General features: G+C 39.2%; 1 protein-coding gene across 3 annotated transcripts in view; it reads right to left on the reverse strand.

Annotated features, from left to right (window-relative positions):
• Positions 1 to 19,827, reverse strand: part of ROBO3 (roundabout guidance receptor 3) — a 384,723-nt gene that overhangs the window by 235,520 nt on the left and 129,376 nt on the right. For all 3 annotated transcript variants that reach the window (XM_075190388.1, XM_075190386.1, XM_075190387.1), the window contains one exon: positions 12,749 to 12,871. In XM_075190388.1, coding sequence (XP_075046489.1) covers positions 12,749 to 12,781 — 33 coding nt within the window. In that variant the 5' untranslated portion in view covers positions 12,782 to 12,871. The remainder of the gene's footprint in view (positions 1 to 12,748; positions 12,872 to 19,827) is intronic.

The following is a 19,827-nucleotide window of genomic DNA, read 5'->3' on the forward strand; positions in this document are numbered from 1 at the left end:
ACAACGGTCGAAAACTCGTTCCAAAGTGTCGATTGTCGGCTCATTTGGTTGGTCGGAATGTAAATATTTTCCGATCAATCACAATATGTATGCACTCATGCTCACGATCCCCATAGAATCGTGTTCTTTTCAGCCAATGCTAGCAATGAATGTCCCGTTTATTAAATGTAGAGAGTGCTGTAGAAGGAATAATAAATTTGTTCGTTCTGAGACAGAATGTTTCGTTTCAGAGTCACAGAAGCTAACGGAATTCGTTAGGACATGTTGATAGCTATAACAAGGCGGTTTTAATCAGTGTGACAATATGACATGAATGAATATTGTGCTGTCATTCTCTGAAGACCAGATGAAGAGCTCATATCTGAAGGTAAATTGTGTCAGTGTGTATGCATGAATCATCAGACTGATCGGTCCTTCAGACATAGGTACAATCATTTGAGATAACACGTTGGTCGAAAAAAATTTCAGTGTGTACCTAGCCTCAGCCTCAGTGACACGTGGCTTGTAGCCTGACCTCAGTGCATGTTTTGACCTTTTCTACCGTGCATGACTTGACCTATCTGACCTTTGTTGCCCTTTCATCTGTTGCTTGTTGTAACCATGTTGGTCAGCGACTATAGATACATGTACAAGACCTTGGGGTAATTAAGTATTGGTGACCATATTTAGTCTCATGGGGTCTGTTAAGGATAAGCCCTGGCTGTAGCGGCTGACCTACTGGTGTCACAGGTGACCATTACAAGATCAAGTTTTTGTGTTTTGATAAGGAAATATGAGGGACAAATCTGCTCCTTGCCACTGTGAAAGAATCGAGTGCAACAAGCGTCAGAAAGCTGAGCCTGCTGTAGTTGAACCCTCACGCCGAACAGGAGGCGTGCGGCTAGCATTAGATTAAGGCGGACAAAGCCAATTCTTTTAGTAAGCTTGTAAACACACGAACCTCCCCAACTGTCCCAGTTTAGGGGAGAAAGTCCTGATTTGACTTTTGTGCTGATTCCAGAACGGTTTGGAAATGCCCCTTCAATGCCAGCTGCGGGTATGCACTGCATTGAAGGCATATTCCTAGGGGAGGGATTGGGCTGTGATGTGGCCACGCCCCCATGCAGCATGGCCACGCCCTTCTATTGCCCACATTGTCCCGAATAGTGGAAAATTCAAGTTGGGAGATATTTAAACATGTTTTACTTTCCTTCACCATTTTATCATCTTGATGCTATTACTATGTCAACTTATAGATACATTTTGGCTTACTTAAATTTGTCAGTAAAAAAGCGTATGTAAGTTCTATGAAGTTGTCAGCATAAAACATGTACAAAGGTAGATTGGTGACCCTGTGTCCATATATCACTATATATCACCTTGATATATAGCCCTATGTTCTTGCTTTGCAGCGGTGTGACGGCTCAGTCTGCTAACGAGGAGCTCATTGGTTTTCTCAACGTCCTCTGGACAGCAGATCTCTTGCCGCATTTCCTGTTTCTCATTATTTATGGAAAGAGACCGTAAACTGGTTGAGAATACACACAGCTGAATTTACCATGCTACAAAACACACCAGTACTTCTGCACTGAAATATATTGTGTTTATAGCTAATTACCAGAGCTAATCTGAGCATGCTAAATGCTAATTAATTGGCTCGTCATTCTGACCCTGCTGTCTGCTGTGCATACAGAGATGAGGAAATACAATAAATCCGAAAATAAAACGCTGAGATTGTGCTTCCTGACTGAAATCCTGATATATATCCGGGGGGGATCGAACGTGTCCTCAGGCAGGCGGCTGAGTGATGAGCGGCTCGCTGTTTGGGAACAACTGCAGTGGATTGGAGACCCTGTGGGATTTTAAAGTAAAAATATTATTTTATCCATTTTCTTCATGTCGGAGGTCCCCCCAGATCTATTCCTAATTCAGGGCCACAATACGGTGGAAATGGTCGCAAGTCAACAGGTGAACTCATCTGATCCCTGGGGTATAGACTGGGGTGGCGGGAAGCAAGTACAAAGTATCAGGGCCTTGGCGTACCTATGCAGTGGGAGGAGTCACCAACCTGGTGTGGCCGTGCCCTCTTCTTTGGCTATGGAAGTGGCTCCAAGATGTTGCTGTACCATGGACTGAAATTTCTCTTGGCGGCCCTGTCTGATCCAGTTATATAATTGTGCAAAGTGAAGGGATCTGGAAATTGAATGAGTTAAACCCTAAAACCATACCTCCCAACTGCCCCCATTTAGGTGGGATTCATCTCATTTTGTGGGACTTTCCCTCCATCCTGATCGTCGGGACATTTGTCCTGACTTCCTAGAAGTTTGGAGGTATGCCCCTGTTACACGTACCTGCCTCTGGTGCAAAATAGAAATCAAGAGTGATTTTAGGGGAAGGGGGAATGGGACAGCCTAGAGTTATTGAGAATCTGCTGTTCACTGAAACCCAACACAAAGGACTTTACCAGTTTTTAACACTATATTTTCCAGGTCGTACAGCTTAGAGGAAAGTGTGTTATATGGGTGATCATACAGAAGGGTACAATGTGTAGGTCGGGTTGGAATCCTCACATTCTTGAGTCTGGATTTCAAAATCCATTTCAACATTAGAAGATGTTAAAGGTTCACCCTAGGAAGCCCCCTCCTCTGTGTCATGGGGACCTCTGAAGAAAAGATGCCGCTACTTTATTTTAGTGACATAATGAGATTTTAAACTCCCAGCGCTAACAGTCACCTCTGGAACTTTATAATCTTATTACAACATTGAAATAAAGTGGCGATATGACAGGGTGTTGTTGGGCTCAAGGTAGCGCTGCGCTTAGTTCTACACATCTGCACCAACGCAGGAGGGAGCAACCTTATTAAACAGGGTCGGGAGCATATTTTATAGGATACTTTATATGTGATGCGATGATCCACTGGGGCCCAGATCTATGCAGCACCAAAGATTCTAATGACGTTTTTGGTGTCAGCAGATCTAATTTAAGCTTTTTTTTTATTGGGGACCCTGCTCCTTCCATTATATAACTCTCAGTCTGTGTCTTCCTGCTGCCCCCATTCCCCTCCTCACATCATGTCACTGCCCCTGTCACATGCAGCCCTGTCCTCACTAACACATCACTCGTCTTCTGATATACTCTGTGCTGCTGGAGGACCCTGCTCCTTCCATTATATAACTCTCAGTCTGTGTCTTCCTGCTGCCCCCATTCCCCTCCTCACATCATGTCACTGCCCCTGTCACATGCAGCCCTGTCCTCACTAACACATCACTCATCTTCTGATATACTCTGTGCTGCTGGAGGACCCTGCTCCTTCCACTATATAACTCTCAGTCTGTGTCCTGCTGCTGCCTCCATTCCCCTCCTCACATCATGTCACATGCAGCCCTGTCCTCAATGACATTATCACAAGAGTGGCCAGGTCACTGCCTCCCACAAGTGCCCAGTGCTTATTGGCTACAGATCAGTCACTTAAAAACTGGGGACACATTGATGAACAATGAATATAAAAGGTGCTCTAACCCTAGTCAAACACTCCTAAGACATACATAAAAATATACCAGTGGCAGCTGCGGGGGGGTGATCAGGGCAACCACCCGCACCCAGCAGCGGCACAGTCAGTATTGCTGTCGGCACATACAGGCAGACAGAGAACCCTGCCCAGCAGCTCTAATTGTGCTTTAAACACAGTCAGAGCAACCAGTCAGCATATTCTGACTGCCTGTATGTGCCGACAGTGACACTGACTTGCACATAGTGTAATGCCACCGGGGGCCCATGGTGAGAAGTTTAAAAAGGGGGCGGGCCTAAACCCCCCTCTAAGAAACTAATCTAGATCCGCCCCTGCCATGGAGTGGGTCATTCTGGCAAACGTTCACAGTGGACAAAGAATCATCTTGATGCCAACACTGACACAAGAGGAAACATATAAGATACCTAGGGCCTGGTGCCCTAGGACATGAACGCTGGTGACAATGGCCATTAGGACTGTAGTGTACTACACTGTATACTGAGGTGCATTGTATGTAACAAGCCAATGACTGATCCCATACCAATGAGTATATACACATTGCAGTATCACAGCGTCTGTGGCCCCAATAGAATGAAATGCAGCCGGAAGATGAGGCTGAACCTGCGTGCGGTCTCCTTAACTTACTTATTGACACTAAACGTGGCCAGCTAACGAGTTATTTACCTAACAATTAGTAAATACAGAGCAAGCAAATAGCCAGTGATAACTGCTCATAAATGAAGCTTAAATAGGGATTTCAGGAATATATTCAAATATATTCAGATCACTTTCCTGAAATGACAATAAGCATAGCAAATGAGCAATGTACAAAGGAAATGCAAATGTTTTAATCCGGTCAATTAATAGACAGGGTTTAAGTCAACTGAACAATCAGACAGATAAAATCAGGATTCATCCAGCACTTCAAGGAACAAATGACAGCATATGGTTCTTTAAGGTTTAATGGACCAAAAATTATGTAAAAATATTGAATCCTAATTTCCTTTTTTTGCAACAAAAGGGGGGATAGGAATGGATTAAATCTGATTTACCAATAAAGACCCCTAGAGCTGTTCAGGTTGATAGGTCTATAAAATCAGATTATTTTTCTGATGATAAACTCTTAATAATAACAAATTAATAATAACCTGAATGAAGTCCATTATGTACTATAATAAGTACAGTGTGTAGAGAGGGAGGATTGATAAACTGAATTACGCTGAGAGATATAAACGCAGTTTGTGGAGTAGAGAAGTGTCATCCTGTGAAGGTGATGTGATCAATAAGTCTCTGACACCCGCTGTATTGATATCTAGTTGGCCACATGCCGACTGATCAAGTTTGGCAAATCCGTTACGTACGCTCTTTCTGTGGGCATGCCTGGTGCAGATTTTCGTAAATTGTACTACGCAAAGGGCGTACATCCAAATCGGTGCCAGACCCATAGATATAGCCTTTTATTTACATTCACTGGAAGAGACAAAAATATATGTTTCCATCATTTCTCCAATGGTTTCTTTTACATATTAAAATTCATTCCAGAAAATGTCCCTACAGCGTATTAGTCTATTTTCCATGAGTGCAGGAATACAAAACATGTGAACATTTAATAAATGTCTTTGGTACTGATTTATCAGTGGGCGACAACCCTATTGCTGACGAAAATAACCGTGTCAGGACTTTGCCCCATACATGAGGGGACTACCACTGGTGACATCACTCCTTTCACTGGCCGTAACCCCCGCCAGTGGTGCGAATACCTGGCTTTCGCCAGCGATGGCTTCCCAGACTCTATTAACAAACATTGTGGCATATACCGGCGCAATGCCTGTTCTGTTATTCCCATCCTCATATTAAAACTCTTATTTTTTATGTGAAAAATATTTTTATATTTTTTTTTTTATGCATTTTTATCTATTCTTTATCATTTTTTTTTACAATAGTAGAACTGAACTCTGGGCTTTCAATCCCAATGCATGCCCGCGAACCACTTTGCCAGGACCCAGGAGGACCAAGCTGTGGGCATCGCCTGGTGACGTCTCTGGAATTTCCTGGGACATTACAGAAGTACTCCGCTATTGCAGCGTCACTTTGCATTAAGCGATTCAGTGTATTTTAGAGCACAGTAGTCACAATTTATACTACTGTTTACTGCTTTGTATTTACATTTTTTGCCTCAGCACAGCCCACTTTCACATATATACTTCTTGCTCCACGTTTACAGTTCAACACCCTAAATTGGATATATTTTGGGGATATATTTTGGGATATATTTTGGTAGGTATGTGTGCTCCTCCAGCATCTACCCCCTTCACACAACAATAGTATCTATATACATATAAAATGTAAAATTGCAACAACAACAAAAATAATGTGATGAAATAATGGGTAGTCTGACACCCCTGGGATTCTGCCGCCCTAGTCTGGTGTCTATGAGGCTTTCCACAAATCCAGTCCTGACAGTTGAATCTTAACGAACTTCAACATGAAACTGAGATACTTTCCTCATATATATTACATACTTACAGGACATATCGTACATCCTGTGCACAGATACATCCGTCAATCCGGCCAGTATGACAGACCGGAGTCTCGATCGGTCATTCCAGCCATCACAAGCACCAACACAAAGTTTGGTCAACATTTCAACCGAACTTGACTCAAAGTCACAGTGATAAGATTGTCTGACCAGTTGTGGTGGTATCGGAGGGGAAGATCTATGAGAATATAATTACATTCTGGTGAGAATTAAAGGATTACCTCTAAAGTTCAGATCTGTCTTGGAAATAGCTAATTAAATCAGAGTTTGTCTAGGTGCTGTAATCAGTTGCTATGAGAACGGTGGGATGAGGGTTCACGGACGCTGCTTAAGTGTAATTTGACCAGAGTAGTAAAAGGAAAATCCATTGTCATTAATGCTTAGTCCCAATACGCTAAAAGTACCCCAAGAGTATTTTCCTTGTTGCCAAGATTAAGGACTGACTGCATCAACGTGTACCATCCACTTTTGTAAATTCCGTTTAATTGATTTATTTGTCTGCTAATAATATGCAGTTTATTAGTTTGCTTGTTCTTATACACAGAGAGATCTGCAGACTATTCCTACTTCAATTACATCTTTACAGATCCAGATCCATTTAACATAACTCCCAGTAATCCAGAATTTGCTGGCACTGTTCCGACTTGTAGACCTAGGTATTGGCTCGCGGTTGGGTGGATCCATTTTTACTCGTATTTGCTTTTCTCAAATTTGGAGGTTTAATATTGATCTATTTCCAGAGTATTTCATTTAAATACATAAATACATACAAGCTTAGAACACTAATATATATATATATATATATATATACACTCACAGAGTCACTGTAACTTCATTAGACCCCAAAGCAAATCTGTTATTAAGAATCAAGAACATACAGTACATAGAATGAATTCAGATTCTAAGTGTTCTCTTTAAAAGTAGAACAATATAAAATACACAGCATATAAACACAATCGAAAATAAGACAACAATACAATTCATGTTTGACACCACCTCTGAAAAATATTCATGATTATATTAATATCAAATAATATTGGGAGAAAAAAATATTGTCAGACGAGTATATCCAGGGACAGCGTTCAATATTAAGTTGAACTAAGTAAAGTTCATAGTTTAGAAGTCCAATGCTGGGATGGAGGGATAGTATTATGTACGTTTCCTGAACCCGAGAACGTTATACAGGGAGGTAAGACATGTGATGTGACAGGACAAGTGTTGGAAATTAGAAGAGAGCGTAGAAGGCATCTGATCCCGACAGGTGTGAGAATCAGAACCAGAGATCTTGGCCGTATGCTACGTCTATGTGAGTTGAGTATTGAGAACCCAGGTACCCAACATGCAGGATCTTCCGGTGTAGTCATAGTTCTGTACGTGGAGTGATGGGGAAATGGAGATCATTTATAGACAGGCTAGAGTGCAGAAGGACAGAAGGGAAACAGAAAGTGACTTACAAAGTGGGCAGCACGGTGGCTAAGTGGTTAGCACTTCTGCCTCACAGCGAGTTTAATTCCCGACCATGGCCTTATCTGTGTGGAGTTTGTTTGTTCTCCCTGTGTTTGCGTGGGTTTTCTCCGGGTGCTCCTGTTTCCTCCCACACGCCAAAAACATACTAGTAGGTTAATTGGCTGCTTTCAATATTGACCCTAGTCTCTCTCTTGCTCTGTCTATCTGTGTGTGTATGTTAGGGAATTTAGACTGTAAGCTCCAATGGGGCAGGGACTGATGTGAGTGAGTTCTCTGTACAGCGCTGCGGAATTAGTGGCGCTATATAAATAACTGGTGATGATGATGATGATGATGAAAGTGTCTTGATGTGCAAAGACAAGAGACTGTAAATAAATAATTATATGCGATTTATTTATTCAGGAAGAAGTACTGGCGGCCATTGGGCCTGATGCACATTTGGGCGCAAATCCATTTGCGCGCTGTATCTTGCGTGAATTCACTCTGCGCAGCGCCGTAACAATTCATTTATTTTATGAAATATCTTTTTTTTTGTATGTGTTTTGACGGGATTTTATATTGTACATACGCATGTACGTATCCTGTAGTTTGTTCTGTCTGTCTACGTGCGGCTGTGTATAGCCAGAGCATAGTTATCTCCAGATTGAACTAGAAATGTTTCTCGAGAGCCGCAGGGATTTCAATATGGGCGCACGTACACTCAAGATCCGCACTCTTTTTTTAAGGTAGCTGCACACGAGATAATATATATATATAGTAGATTAGAGTAGTATAATGCATAGCATGGATTTTGACGTTACGGTTAGTTAACTCCCTGCTGCTCTCCAGTTAGCCATTGGTCACGATCATCTGTCATCCCCATGATTTGAGTTTCCTTATCTATTGGGGAGGGGGGAATGATCAAATTTTTTAACATTCTTCTCAAAATAACTAATTGCAGGGACTATGTCCCCTTTTATATTAATTATTGAATGTGTATGTTCATTTCCGCTATCCTAACACCAACAACAAAACTTCTTTTCATATTGTAATGTTATTGGAAGTGTTGATTGAAATCATTACCTCCAGGACTCATCTTACTGGGGTCATACACGGGGGACGGACAAGTGCCAGCTTACAAAAACCACCCAAAAGACCATTCCAAGTGGTGTGTTCTGGTTAAGCTGCCTAATGCATAATATTCACACCCAGAAAGCTGTATATAGCAAGAAATGATGGAAAGCGGGACAGTTGTGGGATCATATATATTATTTTTTGGGGAAATATATAGATAGATAGATAGATAGATAGATAGATAGATAGATAGATAGATAGTTTTCAGTCCTTATCTTGAGTATCTCATGTTGGAACTATACATTTTTAACTCTTTGATTGTATGAAGGATATCCACTTTATACTGCACGACCAAAGCTAATATACAGTTCATACGTTAATTGAAGTAGAAAACACCAAACATTGTGCAGACATTTAAACACATTGTGAATCCCTCAAACGAGTTAATATATGTTTGTTACAGATAATTATAAAGCTGGACCCTCAGTTTATTTACACATAGTCAAGTAGGGCCGATGATGAATCGCAGGATTATAGCACAAGTTAATGTTTGCAAATTGGGGAAAGGAATTGGGATAATTATGGCTTGTGTTATTATAATCAGTCTCCCTGTTTTCATTGCATTTGCATCCAAATTGGAGGATGTGCCTGTCATTTAGCATAGCCCTACTTTTTTTTTTTTTTATTATAAAAGCAAAAAGATTTTGTAATGCTAATTAGGAGAGATAATCACTGCGAGTAGGAACAAAACGGCAGACTGAATGGTGGTAACCTCTAATAGGGAGGATTATATCACTCAGTATATTGTGTCCTGTAATCAGGGACCCCGGACCCTCTCACTGATACATAACTGCAGGATCAGATGTAAGAGGGTGCGTTACGTTTGTATGAGCAGTACTAACGTTGTACACTTACTGAGATGTTCAGCCTTTCAGCCGTTGATGTTACCATTACAGGTGATCAACGCTGATTAGCCACATGGGGTCCTCATGGTCCTACTAGAGACGTGAGGGGGGGGGGGGGTTATCATCTCATGCCCCTTTTACATTTGGAGGATATTTGTTTTTGTATTTACAATTGCAGAATTAAATTACATTTAAAATAAAAAGTTGTGTCAGTCTGTGAATGTTTACAAACAGTAAACGTGTTTTTCACCGGTTGACAACCCTGAGCCTGATTCATTAAGGAGCGCACATCATTCAAGTACAGGCGGATCTCAAGAAACGTTTCTATTTGAATCTGAGTATAAGAACGTTCTGGTTGTACGTTATCTGGCGTCTGTAGACAGCCAGAGCACAGAGCAGGAGGCGCACTGCATATGTGCAATATAAAGTCCCATCAGGACCAATGCAACAAAAAAAAAAAAAAAAAGATTTCATAAAATTAATTTACAACTCTTAATACTATAATCATTAATAAAAGTATAGGATCTTAAAAAAAAAAACATTCAATGCCCTTACTGGGCATTGAACGTTCCCTCCCCCATTCTGCCCATAAGATCGTAGGCAGTCAGAAGTGCAAATCACAACAAACAGCAGCGGCATCGGAATATGCCGCAAGTCTCCAACCTCCAGCTCAATTTATATTTTCTCACGGACACCAAGCACTTAGTTTGAATGTGAAGAGGCTGGCGGTCTGTGTGGGGGCAGCGAGGGGGCATTAAAAACACTGAATGAGCGACATTATGTCACTCATTCAGTGTATTAGGTGGCTACTAACCACTGTCGCTCTCTGCAACTGCCTGGGATTGCCTAATGATAGCGCCTGCCCTGCAATGTAAGCGATTAAGGTAAATGGCAATTTTGGAAAACCACATTCTTTATGTCCAGCCACCAACATGTTGCAAACAGAGTGGTCCCTTCCACTCCTGCCTCTATCTGACACAGAGATATGAGGCATTGTGTATGAGGCGGGAGCACCTCCGGCCCACAGAGCAGGAAGACTAAGTGTCCGGTGAAGGGATAGATACAGACTTCTCTGTTAGTCACAGCGGCTACATTCACATAACCAGCACGGTCTGACTTCTGTTATTGGGTAGCAGTCAGCTGCTACATTGGGTGAAACGTAAGGAGGATGTGGTCCGGTTCCTGCCATCAGGTAATGGTGGGGATATTGCTGGGTGTGTGTGTTTTGTGGGCAGGACATTAAGGGGCAGATTCAATTAGCCGCATGGTGACGCGATGCGTCTCCGGAACAGTCTGCAGAGATTTACTGTTTTTACCAAAATCTCCGCTCTTTTTGCGTTGCATCCCATAGAGATGCAGCGGAGATTTCTATATTCATCATCATCATCACCATTTATTTATATAGCGCCACTGATTCCGCAGCGCTGTACAGAGAACTCACTCACATCAGTCCCTGCCCCATTGGAGCTTACAGTCTAAATTCCCTAACATACACACAGACAGACTAGGGTCAATTTGTTAGCAGCCAATTAACCTACCAGTATGTTTTTGGAGTGTGGAGGAAACCGGAGCACCCGGAGGAAACCCACGCAAACACGGGGAGAACATACAAACTCCACACAGATAAGGTCATGGTCGGGAATTGAACTCATGACCCCAGCGCTGTGAGGCAGAAGTGCTAACCACTGAGCCATTGTGTGCGGCTGGACATCAAAGCGGCTCACTGATTCTGCCCTGATTGAGCAGTCTGCACCTTAAAAGACAAACTGTGTCATTTGTGATATAATAGATTGTCCAACAATGTAAATAACAGGCATTTTTTCAGATTTTTTTGCATCAGGAATATCTGCATTTGTTTAGTTCATTATCTTTATTTTGCTGCCATAAGACAGTCTCCCTCGTTATAGACTCACCCTGATTGTTCGTTACAAAGTGTTTCACAAAGGGATATAGCCAGAATATGACAACCAAATATGAGTTCTATAATATTTATACAAATGATAATATTATTTATATAGGACCAGACTGAACTCCCCAGGGAGCGCCCGCCTTCTCCCCGCGTTCATCCTCATTGCCGTCTTGTGTTTAGCTGCACACATGGCGATTCTCTAATTACACAGAACACACAAAGGACACTGAGATACCAGACTTCCCCTCTCGGTGCTGGGCACAGTCCCTGGCAGGAGCCCTGCAGAGGCCCAGCTGCCACCTCAGCTGTAACGTCATGTGGAGTATAGCAATGTCAGGTGTGACGGATTGTCATCCCTGGGGGAATCACCACACAAGACATTGGAAAAGTCCAATGAATCTGATGAAGTGACCTGACAACTTTAATATATCAGAACGGGGGACAAGTGCCGGATAAGTGACGAAAGGGACAAGATTTAATCCAATTCCTACATTGTACTGGTTATTCCACTTTATGTAACATATAGAAATATTACAAAACAACTGGGCTCTATGGATGTCTTCATTTAATAAATGCCTTCATTTCAGACAATAAACAGACCATCCACATCCAACAACATGGGACCTTCTGTGTACAAACGTTTTTCTGTATCTCACATGTAACCGTCAGCTGTGAGTTGGAGAAACTAAGACATAAACAAACATTGACCTTACCAACGACTTTACTATGTTGCTGTAGATGCAATTGTTATTATTACTTTTAAAATATTAAATGAAGTGCTGTTAATTTTGTTTTCTTCCTATTGGACTGAGACACTTCAAAGTCATGGATTGATAAATCTGTCAAGATGTCTCTAACTCTGTACTCTGTAGAGCTTGCAATCTATTTTTTTCTGTTGAGAATGAAATGGGACCATGGTTTGTCCAAACTCACAAGGAGTTGAAACAGGTTCAGTCTTACGAGCAAGTGTTATAAAGCTGGTCACACTCACGCTGGGCCTTAGTGCTGGCTGATAGTATCATTGTCTAACTTGACCACACACATAAGTGGGCACATTGGGTGAGATCCAGCCATTTAGTACATGGGGTAGCAGCGAATCGCTTCCATGTTTACTGTTAGAATGGTTGGAATAGTAATCATCTGCAACAACATTTTTCAACTAGTAATCCGATCCATTTTGTTGGGAATAAATTTGGGTTTTTGTGACCTATAGTAACGCATTTGTGGCCAGCTTACTGGAGAAGAATCCATTTTGATCATTTTTTTTTTTTTACCTGTATATGATATGGCAACATCAATCCAATTATTCAATAGAAAAGCAAACAAATTAGTTTTGTGTATTTCTTTGTAGTACATCTTTCAATAATTAATAAGGAGAATTAAATACTTGTGATACTGGATCCTGGGCTGTGTCATGCATCAGAAGAGGAGATGTGGTAGAGAAGTTCAAGAATCAATCAATTCCACTCCATCCATATTCATCCAAACTCTCTGTGGGGTAACTCTTCAACTGGTAAAAGGACAAAATAAGAAGAAGGTGAAAGAGTGAGTTGTATAGTAACAGTGCGGAAAAAAATCACTGCAAAATCAGACATGATGACTACAATGTTTGGAATTAACATATTTTATTATTGGTGGTGGGGGGGATAAGGTCCCTTTAAATGGTCAATAAATTATTATTTTATTGTAAATTCTGCTGGCTGTATGTCAGTAAGGACAACAAAATATACAATCTGGAATACAGCTAATGTATAATTGGAATACAGCTAATGTATAATACACACTTTATACTCCTGGTATCACAGAAGATAGACACAATCTGTTTTTGTAACAAATCTTACTGGTCCTTTGTATCTTCTACACCCACTACTGTTGGGCTTGTTAAACGTGTAGCAAAAAAAACGTTTTATACTAGTATTGATAAATGGCTATATAATATTGTTATATGATTCTGTCACTGGTTTCACTAATAAAACACTGTATGCAAAAATATAAATTGATATATATATAAATATATATATATATATATATATATATAAATATATATATATATATATATATATATATATATATATATATAGTTTTTTAAATAAAGTTTCCAAAATAATACAAAATAACTATCCTATCTTTCCATGTAGTGTTGCAATTTCTCCAATTGTAATTGTATCAAAGTAGTGTGAAAGAGTCCAGATTAATTAGTCCTTCAAAAATGAATACATTGCTTATAGTTTGTCAACAAACAAAGAGAAGTGTATGTAATCCTGGTGTAACCATATTCAGCTCAGTTTGTTAAAAGAAAATCCTTTATGTTGGGTGATATGAATAACCAGCCGGGGGTTTATTAACAGCCAATTTTTGCCTTTTAATTCAGAGTATCAGGCCATAATTTATTACTTGTTAGCCCCCTGGGGGCCAGGCTAGCCTGAGGGAGGAGGAGATTTTCGTCCCAAAAGAGAGTTAGACTGAGGGCAACAGGTAGCGGCTCATGTGTGTTTTGTGACTTCAGAGGCATAACATCATTTGGGAAGGAGGATTGAAAGCTGTGTTTAATTAGGTGGAAGGGGTGTTTTTCTGACCCCTAATAGCAGATCACAGAGACAGGGGTCTATATCTGAGCGAGAGCCAATTACTTGCATGTCTGCATTATGTATTAACCCATCTGTGGTTGGGATATTAGGTTTGAAGGGGGAACAAAGGAGAAGGAGTGTCAATGATCACACACCAAATTATCATGTCCCGGCTCCATTGTTACCAAGATAAGCAATTCACAGGGGCAGCTGGATTTGTAAACTAACCAGCAGAGCATCCAATTGCTTTTTTTTTCCAGAGCAAATACATTATATCCGATTCCGGTTAACATCTTTTAGCTCAGCTATTTGCTTGCAGTAAAGACATGATACTATGTAACTTAGAAGTCTTTTGTCCAAACATCCTATTCAGCACTAGGAGTAACACAGGATAATACTGCAGTTTAATCCTCCTAATTAGTGGAGAATATTCTTATTGCACAGCAAGGCACCCACAAAGCAACTTACACGTACATAGCAATTATAAATTCACTTTACAAGGCCATGTCTATTGTTATTTTAATACTTTATCAGTTTGTTTTGCGCTCTTAGCAGTTGACATAAGTGTGACATTAATGTGCAATACATAATTAATGTTTAAATGGGTAAGTTAACCCTTAGCATAACATGTATAATTTGTAGTTATATGTAAATTTACTCAGATGTTTGGTAGGGAATTTTTTATAGCAGAAGCTTATAAAAGTAATGTGATACTATGATACAAGTGATACCCCATCACATGACCCTGCAATTGTCACATAATTGGGCTTTACATCTCCGAGTAGTATACATCATGATTAATCTAGGAAAGTAAGGTTGATGCAATTAGCGCTTTAAAACATTGCGCGTAACTTGGCCGCACGTCCACCCGTATTCAAGTATACACCAACCTCAAGAAACTTGTCCTTTTGAATCTGGATCTGAGTACACTCTGGATATACCTTACTTGTCGTAGTTTGACAGACAGAACGTGGTGCAGGCTATACACATGCATATGTGCAATATAAAGCTCCATCAGAACGCATGCAATTCTTTTTTTTTAGACATTATTAATACTATAATCATTATTAAAAATATATATAAACTTTTTGGAGATAAGCTTGTGCAACATATTTGTGCCGCTACACGTTTGCAGATAGCGAAGGAGTGGAAATCTCCTTCCCCTCCAAGCCTCCACAACATAGTTTCTCGGGTTTGGTATATGGCCTCAATGGAGTACATTACTAGTCTCCTCCATGACAAAGTTCCACACTTTCATAAGGTGTGGGACTTCTGGTATTCTTTCCACCAATCGTCAATGCCCGCTACTCAGTAAACTGCATTTCCTACATATTCTTCAGTACAGGCAGGGTACCCTCCCAGGGGGGGCGGTGTACCGGCCACACCACCCTTGAAATGCTCATGCCGAGTTACCCTCCCTTTCCTCTCCCCCCTTAATCTTTTCCTTTCTTAATCTTTCTTCCTTTCATATTGTCTCCCCTTCTCCCTTTTCTTTTCAATAAAAAATTAGGAAAAACACAACAACATGGGATTTTCCAATAATAGGATTCTATGAGGCATATAGTTCATATTTCATATCTTTACTTAATGTGTGGACTTAGGATTTGCTATGTTAGACTACTTTACGTGTTCTCACTTTGTATGTTTCTACTGTTCTATTTTGAATATAGCTTCAAGGCATCCCCATTGTATACTGTTTGTATCTCATGTTGTTGTTGAAAATAAAGAGTTAAAAAAAAATATATATATAAACTTTTTTTCACATGAAATATATAAATAAAGACGTTCTGAATGTGCATTGTGCATAAAATGCATTTTTATAGTTTCTCTTACTTGCAAACACATGTTCTGCCAGCATACGTGTAGTCCTCACTATCAGTCCGCACTTACACTGACCTGTAGCTGGTGCAATGATACGGCTAAAAAACACGTACCTAAGACATGCCCTGAACTTGAATCGGTCACATGTGTGTGCGCTCGAACTCAGCCCGTCCTTACTGTACATTGCCTACGACTGACTGGTTGCTGTGGGTTACAGCATCTTTTTACAGTTACCTGTGCAACAATTCTTATCATTATTTAATTATATAGCAACTTTCAGTCCCTCTCCCATTGGAGTTTACAAACTAAATTCCTTAACACACACACACACACAAGGGCCTATTTTTCTGATAGAGGCCATTTGTGGTCGTCTGTTAACTGCATTTATGAACATATTCGATAAATATACTATTCATTTCTATAGAATACTTATTATTGAATTGAGGTCACTCTCTGGCCATTCACGCAGCGATTTTGGGTGCAATTACCTTACTACATTCTCACTGGTCATGATTTCTTCCTTATTTCATCTTCATTGCATCATTTCATCTTATTTCACCTGCATTATATAATTTTATTTTCATTCTATCATTTCACCTTCAGTGTATCATTTCATCTTATTTCACATTCATTGTATCATTTCATCTTATTTCACCTTCATTGTATCATTTCATCTTATTTCACATTCATTGTATCATTTCATCTTATTTCACATTCATTGTATCATTTCATCTTATTTCACCTTCATTGTATAATTTCATCTTATTTCACCTACATTGTATCATTTCATCTTATTTCACCTACATTGTATCATTTCATCTTATTTCACCTACATTGTATCATTTCATCTTATTTCACCTACATTGTATCATTTCATCTTATTTCACATTCATTGTATCATTTCATCTTATTTCACCTTCATTGTATAATTTCATCTTATTTCACCTACATTGTATCATTTCATCTTATTTCACCTACATTGTATCATTTCATCTTATTTCACCTTCATTGTATCATTTCATCTTATTTCACCTTCATTGTATAATTTCATCTTATTTCACCTACATTGTATCATTTCATCTTATTTCACCTACATTGTATCATTTCATCTTATTTCACCTACATTGTATCATTTCATCGTATTTCACCTACATTGTATCATTTCATCTTTTTTTCGCCTACATTGTATCATTTCATCGTATTTCACCTACATTGTATCATTTCATCTTATTTTACCTTCATTGTATCATTTCATCTTATTTCACCTTCATTGTATCATTTGATTGTATTCCATCTTCATTGTATCATTTCATCTTCATCTTATCTCATCTTCATTGTATAATTTCATCTTATTTCACCTTCATTGTATAATTTCATCTTATTTCACCTTCATTGTATAATTTCATCTTATTTCACCTTCATTGTATCATTTCATCTTATTTCACCTACATTGTATCATTTCATCTTATTTCACCTACATTGTATCATTTCATCTTATTTCACCTTCATTGTATCATTTCATCTTATTTCACCTTCATTGTATCATTTCATCTTATTTCACCTACATTGTATCATTTCATTGTATTCCATCTTCATTGTATCATTTCATTGTATTCCATCTTCATTGTATCATTTCTTCTTATTTCATCTTCATCTTATCTCATCTTCATTGTATAATTTCATCTTATTTCACCTTCATTGTATCATTTCATCTTATTTCACCTTCATTGTATCATTTCATCTTATTTCACCTTCATTGTATCATTTCATCTTATTTCATCTTTGCCACCCACATATCTCATCCTCAACTTCCTTCCATTTCATCTTCACTTCCTTTATTCCATCTCTATAGTTTCCCTTTCATTCATCTTATTTCTTCAAGACCCTACATCAACATATCTTCACTGCTGATCATTTCATCTTTGTCCCAATTTCACTTCCTCTCAAATCAATATAATATTGTCCATATCTTCCTATTAGACCCATATCTCACCTGACATTTTTTACCTTTTTCTAAATTAACGTTTATTACGTTATGTGGTGTAAAGAAATCCCATCCTGCTTCACCAAATAAGTGACTCTGTACAGATTGGTGGAAATTATTGCAGCAAATAGTGTACCATGGCTAAAGAGTAAAATATGTGTTATGTTGTGACAGATTTATCATTAGTTTAGCTATAAACAGCCATTCATGTTAATTTTGAAACAAAAACAACAAAAAACAACAAAGCCCAAATAACATTTTGGTTCATGGCATTCACTGTGCTGCTATAAACTGTGCTCCATCTGTACCAGGCTAAGTTGTTTAATCTTAGATCACACTGTAGTGTCTGTAGCCTGGAATGGTTATATTCATCTCAGTATTATGTAAAGTTAGGACACTACAGTACGACATTATACTACAGTGAGTCCTTTGCATGTAACCAGATTTTTGGATCTGATTTTTAAATGTAATATTCTCTCTGGTATAAATTATAACTCTATAATACTGCCCACATCACTGCAATATACAAACATATCCATTAAAAGAATGTTAAAATCAAATTTGGGACTTTCAACCTAATTAGTGTGTGATGCCATGACAAATGGCCATGGTGACAATTAATATGTAAATACTTAATGACACCCAGTGACAAATACATGAACTGAACAAAGAATTAGACTTTAGGGGATGGGAGACCCTACAATAAAGATATGGAAACCGTATGGAAATGAGGGTGACATATTGTATGTATGAAATGATCAGTTCATTTGTACAGCAACAAAAAAAAATCCATCATCTCATGAACAAGCAGTAACAAGCTTTGTGCCGTTCACTCCAGAGATTGCAAACTAAATTATCTAATTGTGTTATTTCTTCCTAACCAGACTTTAAAGAGTAAATAAAATGGCTTTACATGTAGGGCATGAGATAGTTCATATAATTCAATTGATTTGCATTTTAATCAGAGATTATGATAAAAATCCAGGAGAGTCCTTCTGTTCAATGAGCACAGATCATAGAGTGACTGATGGATCAGGACAGGATATCCCCCAAAAAGGAACCACAGTAAGATTTACAATAAACACACTAATTCATGTGCATTTACTGATGCAAAGTGGGATGTACACCAGTTTGGTAATGTATCTCGCGTGAAATCATTCTGCTCAAGATGAGTATAGCTCTGAATATGCGTGGAAAATGACAAGAAGATAATTTGCAATGTATAATTATTATTTTTTCTGCTCCCCCATAGTGGAAAAAGTTGTTTCTAGCCTATCTCTTTGAGAGATGGATATTTTAGCCGACATGTATCAATTCAGTTTGAAAAAACAGTGGTCTGAGCTCTCAGATCCACCGATCATATTCGATACAATCAAACTTGGCAGCCATCCAGGACTGTTAGATTTTTACTTTGTTGCAATAGTTGCAACACTTAAAACAGTTAATGCTAAATACTACAGAGACACTGGCGTTTAGTTTTGCTGATCACATTAGCTAACAGTCAACACTGTAACTACTTGAACTGCTGCTTCAAATCAAAGAAACGAACAGAAACTTTCTGGGTTCACACTGGAGCATTTTCATCTAATAATCGGGCAAATCAGCCGCCATACGACGTTTCAGTCGGAAGTCGGGTTAGTGTGTTTAGTGACACAATGGTCGAAAGTCGTTCCAAAGTGTCGATTGTTGGCTCATTTGGTTGGTGGTACTGTTTAATATTTTCCGACCAATCATGCAGTGTGTATACACTCATGCTCACGATCTCCATAGAGGTTACAGAGTCGGGCTCTGTTCAGCCGATGTTAGGGATGAATGTCCTGGTGAATAAATGTAGAGAGTGCTGTAGAAGGAATAATTCGTTTGTTCGTTCTGAGACAGAATGTTTTGTTTCAGAGAACCACTACTTAGCGTTACAACAGAAGTAGAATTCAATTGAGTGTGGAGGTCCTGCTTTTTATGTACCATGAGGGCTAAGTAGTAAGTAATTTAATGTGATAAATCTTTAGGGGCATATTCAATTGTTAGCGTTACTGGCCAAAGTAATGCGGCGCGCGCACTATTACCGTCATTACGGTAATAGTGTGCGTAAATAAC

Source organism: Mixophyes fleayi, chromosome 11 (assembly GCF_038048845.1).
Source record: "Mixophyes fleayi isolate aMixFle1 chromosome 11, aMixFle1.hap1, whole genome shotgun sequence".
NCBI lineage: Eukaryota > Metazoa > Chordata > Amphibia > Anura > Limnodynastidae > Mixophyes > Mixophyes fleayi.